At 49.2% G+C, this 6,117-nt stretch overlaps 1 protein-coding gene and 1 long non-coding RNA gene across 2 annotated transcripts; both read right to left on the bottom strand.

Annotated features, from left to right (window-relative positions):
• Positions 1 to 645: 645 nt before the first annotated feature.
• Positions 646 to 2,333, bottom strand: LOC109742749 (cyanidin 3-O-rutinoside 5-O-glucosyltransferase). The gene has a single exon (XM_020301847.4). It carries the CDS (start codon positions 2,199 to 2,201, stop codon positions 753 to 755), a length of 1,449 nt encoding a protein of 482 aa, XP_020157436.1. The 5' UTR covers positions 2,202 to 2,333; the 3' UTR covers positions 646 to 752.
• Positions 2,334 to 3,153: 820 nt separating this feature from the next.
• Positions 3,154 to 5,870, bottom strand: LOC120968182 (uncharacterized). The gene is made up of 2 exons (XR_012189698.1): positions 5,289 to 5,870; positions 3,154 to 5,205 (listed from the first exon to the last, which is right to left on the bottom strand). It is a non-coding gene; the product is annotated as an uncharacterized lncRNA (long non-coding RNA).
• Between the last annotated feature and the right edge of the window lie 247 nt (positions 5,871 to 6,117).

Raw genomic sequence — 6,117 nt, 5'->3', positions numbered from 1 at the left:
GTTCAAAAGTTGTAACTTTTTTTAAAAATGAAACAGAATAAATATATGACGTCGGCACATGCATTCGCATGGGTATTCTTTACACTACCCACTGGATAACGCGTTTGTTCCGGACAGCGACCTACTTTTTTATCGTCTAGCGCGTGCGCTCGCAGCGTCCAAATAGCGCAGCTGCGCGTTTAAGTATTTAGGTTAATTTAGTTAGAACAACCCAACGCTGGCAGTAGCATTTTTTAGTGAACGCTGCACTAACGATGGAGTATGCATGCATGTTTGTGATAAGGCCCATCTCAGAGTTAGTTCAGCCTAATAAAAGGAGTACTAGTTCGGCCTATTGGGCCTCCAGTGGCTGAAGGTCATGCACGACTGATGTGTTGTGCGTGCGTGGCAACGAATGGGAGGTGCTCTTTTAGTACCACCTCGCTTGCCGGAGCGCAGGGTAGGCCGAGCTTAGCTATAAAAGGAGGCGGAAGGGCATCGGTACAGAGGAAAGGCAACGACAGCCAAACTCCAGGCATGCAAGCGGTCTGTTAAAATTAAAAAATGAATTAAAATGATAGACCCGATGGGTGCCTTATTGGGTCGGGTCACCCGTCGGGTTCGGGCATGGGTCTCCTCCTCTACCCATGGGTAGGGTCGTGCCTCTCGATTATAACACTATAAACTTGGAATAAAATCCTTTCATCCTCGAAAAAAAAGAGACTTAGCAAAACTGGTAGATCAAAACGAGGACGTACAGTACATAAATGGTTCTAAGCATCATATGGAAATTGGTCAAGGAAAGTCCTCAGATTACGACCGGATGAGCCGCCGTCCGCGATGGCTTGCTGCAACTTCGCCTTCCACGCCGCCGAACTCTCCCGTATGGCGGCACCCTCCTCCCTGTCACCTATGATCAGTTCCAGGCACCTCGCGAGCTCCTCCGCGTCCAGAACCCTATCAACGTCGGTTGCGGCGCGCACGCCGATGCCCCACTGGACCACCAGGCGCGCGTTCGTGTCCTGGTCGGACCACTGTGGCACGGCGACCACCGGCGCGCCGCACGCCACGGTCTCCAGAGTGGAGTTCCAGCCGCAGTGCGTCACGAAGCACCCGACGGCCGGATGCGACAGCACCCGCACCTGGTCGCACCACCCAACCACCATGCCCCGCTCGTCGCCGGCGTCGTCAAAGCCATCGTCTCTGTTGTTGCTCCGCACCACCCACAGGTACGGCCGGCCGCTCGCTGCGAGGCCGCGCTTCAACTCGTCCTTCTGTCGCTTGCTCACCGCCGCCATGCTCCCGAACGACACGTACACCACCGACCGTGCTGGCTTCGTGTCCAGCCACTCCATGTAACCATTTTCGTCGTGCTCAAAGAGATCTCCTACTGCGCCGGCGGGGCCACTCGTGCCACCCTCGCCCTCGGTGAAGAGCGACACCACGGCTGGCCCGACGGGGAACACGTCCAGTTCAGGAACGGACGCGAGAGCACCGGCCTCTAATTCTTCGACGGTGTTCACGAGCACCATGGCTCGCCTGCGTCCTCCAGCGCTGCTGCTACCGTCGACGTCCAGGTCCAGCTGCTGGAACGTCCTGCGGATGTCCCCGAACGCCGCAACTAACCTTCGGTCCGTAAGGTTGGTGAAGAAGCTCGGGAGGTCACGGATCGCCATCGGCGGGAGGCCCGGCATGGACACCGTGAACCCCGGCTCGGCAGCATGCTCCGTCACGAGCCTCTCGTACCCATGGAAGTAGTGGTAGTACACGGCCAGCATCGTGGCCGGCTGGATCCAGTAGAGCGCCCGGGGCACGCCGCGCTCACGGGCGACCTCGGCGGCCCACCACATGAGCATGGCGTACACGACGCACGTGACGGGCCGGCCCCGCGCCGCGAGGCGGTCCAGCACGGCCGCGAAGGTCTCGCGGCCGACGCGGCCGAACGCCTCCACGTACCTCTCCGCTTGGTCCCCGTCGCCGGCGAAGAGGCTGAAGCCGTGGTCGTAGCCGTCCGAGTACGGGATGTAGGAGATGGCGCCGTCGTGGACCTCGTCGTCGGGGGACGCCAGCGAGGGGAACATGCGCCTGTGCGCGGACACGGCGGCCGAGAGCGTGACACGAGCGCCCGGCGTGGCCCGCGCGAGGCGCTCCGCCAGAGCGCGCGCCGGGTTGATGTGGCCCTGACCCGGGAACGCGACGACCAGGAAGTGCAGCGGCGCCATGGATGGAAGAGGATGGATGAGCGCACCGGAGACTATCTTGTCTTCGACCTAGCTACCGCCTACCACAGCTGGCTGCTGCTGCTGGTCGAAGCACGCACCCGCTAGAGTTTATAATGGAGTGACGCTTGGTTTGGCGCGGGGCCGTCTCACGTCAGGTGTTCTAGGTAGGATAGGCACGGTGCGCTACTCCTGCACGGTGTAATTACGGTGATGTCGTCATCGCTTGCGGTAGCGATACTTGACCCGTTGCCGTTGGATGGGGATACTTCACCTGCCCTAGCTAGGAATGCTATATATATTGCCCGCCAGGCACACGAGACGCTGCGTAATTACCCACAAATTCCTAGCATCTGAAACGTGCATTTACCCGCTTGAACGAGGATCATCATGTTTTTCTCGCGACGAGATCGTTAGGGGTCAAAATAACAAGATTAGAAGAAGGGTTTCGGCATGTTTTAGTTTCGTTTTGACAGCGATTTTCCTATCTTTTTTCCAGCTATGAGCCTAACTGGTATGGGAAAATATTCAGTGCTACCATCCGTTAGGTGATACGGTGATACAAGACTATATAGAGCGTTGGATATACAGGAATGGACTGGATCAGTTCACTCAGCTGTTTACATATGCCCCCACTAACATTTGCATCTTGGCCCCCAAAAGAAGTATGTGTTGGTCAAAACTCCTGTCACATGTTTCTCCTTCTAAGCCCCCGTTTCTCAGAAAACATATCGTTTAAGAATGCAATCAGCAACCCCGGGTCAGAATGATTATCATAAGATATACATATAACCGGTGAATCAAATATAGGCACTTTCAGCACATATTCCTACGAGCAAACAACACTCCTTAATTTTTCTAAAGTTCCAAAACAATAGAAACAAACATCCCTTTGCCACATTCTACAGTTTGTTCTATTACAAAGTGAAGCAAAACAAATTGTGCTGGCTCCAAATATAAGCAACAAAACATGGCAAACCTTCAGATATAAAAGCATGTTGTTGTGCAATAAAGCAAACCAGAGCGGTACAATCTTCCCGATTGACAAAACACAATGCAACGCTTGCCATGAAATTGCACATATATGTAACAACAGTTATAGTTCAGATTTGCTAAACTAAATAGGGTGCTACACCTAAACCTAAAAGGCATATATTACAACTCTTGTCAACTGCTAACACAGACGATTCCCCTAATTACACGGCAAGAACACCAAAAGGATGAAGATGTTTCTGCTCCGGAATCGGTAGACCCAGCCATTTGGTCGTTTTCCATGTTTCTTGGATGTTTAAAGCATGCACATCATCTATTGGAACATCTGCCTCCCTAAAGAGTCACCTAGATAAGCAATGGTTTTATCCTGCATTCTGAAACATGTCCAAATTAGTACGAGCTGGTTACATGAAAAGTTAAGATGTCCCTAGCAAAAACAGTGTATCTGCATACTTGCATATCATCTCGTAAAAATTCATATCAAAGGAACATCAACATATACCTTCAAGAAAATTGAGCGGTTTTAACCACTAGCATCTGTCTTGCAATCAACATGACCTTAATATAGTTCACAAGATGATATAGTTCACAAATTAACATAGCTGAATGAAACAATATTGCTACAGATCACTTGATGAGTTCATATTCCTACACCAACCTGTGGTAGGCACAAAAGCACACCTACAGGATAAAATCAAGACCTAGGACCTTAAAACTTTCAAAAAAAACAATACGACACCAAATATGGGAAATGCAAAATAACCTTCGAGACTGGTGCTCCTTCTTATCCCCCGGATATATTTTGAAGCTTCTTGACCTATAATACCATGTAAAAAAACCTTTTGTTGAAATACGAGACCATGACATGCTCACAAGCAATCGAGTTATATTCACCTCTTTTTTTTCCTTTTTACATTTGTTATCGTGTGTGAACCATGCTTCCTCTTTGAGTAATAGTGTATTTACCCATAACATTTGTTAAATCTCAGCTCAACATAAATGGTCAGTAAGCTAGTTTATTACAGCTGCATAGATTTCTAGTACTCAGTTGTCCCAACCTGACATAGAATTCAACTGGGATTTTTGTTAGTCAAACATTCTTGGGCCTCGTCTGGTATGAATTTAGTGAATCACTCAATCTATAGACAATACTTCGAAATAGTCTAATCACTTACTCGCCTAATAATACATTTTGGTCCGAACTTGCGCTATTCTGTACATGTGATTTTCAACTATACTATATGTAAGAAAGATTCTATATTACACTCTATAAGAAAGATTATGTGTATAATTCAGCTAGACATATTAAGAGAGGAAGAAACAGACAACATTTAAACACTGCTAGATTTCATGTTTAGCAATATGTTGTAACCGAGTGACTGAACAAGAACTTTTGTCCACACAGCAAGCATTCTTCTAATTCTCTGCAAAGATTAAAATATTGATGCATATATCTGCTCTGAACTAACTTAAACATCGATCTGCTTGTATTGCATGGCGAGACATGAAATTTCCATAACCACAACTAACATTAGATGTAGTTGTACTTCTATAACTTTTTCGCTTCTTTTGTTTGTTGTCATACAGTTGCAACAGCTGCTTTCAGTTCATAATTTTAGGAACATCATAGCAGACTTCAAGGACTACATTGTGGAGAGCAATACACGATACTATGAAATTGGAGGATGAACAACCAAATGCAGTGCAGCTCCTTCAATATTTGCTGAGGAATGTGCAGCAGGCAAGCACGGACTACAACTCACGCCTGCTCCAGAATCGCCAATGCATGCATCACTACAATTGGAGGCAGAGTGAGCTCCGACCGTTGTGGTCGGCACCGAGAAATTGACCTGTACATCTTCATTGAGCCCGGCTGCCGGCAGCGATTGGTCATGCAATATGGTAGCCATCGGTGCCGGCAAGACATGCCCCATCGGCCCATCGTATCCCATTCGAGTGACTCGGATAGGAATCGACCGAACGACACTGACTCCCGCAGCGCGGGCATCTAGTCCTAAAATCAAATAAGCAAAATCAAAAAATTAAGTGCGAGAAAACGGACCAGATGCGTACGGCGAAGGAGGCGCTGCCTCTTACCTGATCGTCCTTGCCGAGGGTCTCCGGCTCCCACGACGCGTTTGGCTCCAGCGACGGCGGGGGAAGGTCCATCTCGGCTCCTATGAAACTGACCAGGTCTGAGCCAAGGAATCGGCACGCGCACGAGTTGCACTGGATTTGTGCTAGCAACAGTGGATGGGGGCATGCCCTAGGCAGCGACGGCGGCGGCGGCGGCAGGAGACATGCCCTAGGCGGCGGCAGTGCGAATTGTATCAGGGAAGAAGCGAACAGAGAAGATGGATATGCACTTGGTCGCTGAATTAGGGAATAACCCAAGGTGTTTTCTGCATACATTGCAATGCCAAGGGACCCTCTCGATCCTGTACCACCAGTCCAGATCGAACGGCCCACCTAGTCTTGTATCACGGGAGCACCTCAGGTCTTGTATCACCACATGTCTACCCCGGTATATAGGTGTATTGTGCTGTCCACCTCTTGTATACGTCAAATCATGTGCGGTCAGCTGAAGCCCATTATTACCATGCAAAAAAAAAACCTGAAGCCCATTATTAAAGGACACGTGTATGGCGTTTCTATCGCTTCTCTACCTAACGTCCGCACTCGCTGTTCGGAAGGTAACACTACTAAAAAAAAGGCTATAACTAATATGGACATTAATGGCGCACCATGTATGTGGTGTGCCACTGCTATATAGTAGTGGCACATCAGATACAGGTGCGTCATTAGTGTCCTCATTACTAATGGCGCACCACACACACGGTGCGCCATTACTAACAATTTTTTTTATATTTTTCTAAAACTATTAATGGCGCATCCAGGCATAGTGCGCCATTACTAGTTTTAACAA

The sequence above is a fragment of the Aegilops tauschii genome, chromosome 7 (genome assembly GCF_002575655.3).
Source record: "Aegilops tauschii subsp. strangulata cultivar AL8/78 chromosome 7, Aet v6.0, whole genome shotgun sequence".
NCBI lineage: Eukaryota > Viridiplantae > Streptophyta > Magnoliopsida > Poales > Poaceae > Aegilops > Aegilops tauschii.
Note: the sequence above shows the minus strand (reverse complement) of the source record. Positions and strands in the feature narration are given on the sequence as shown.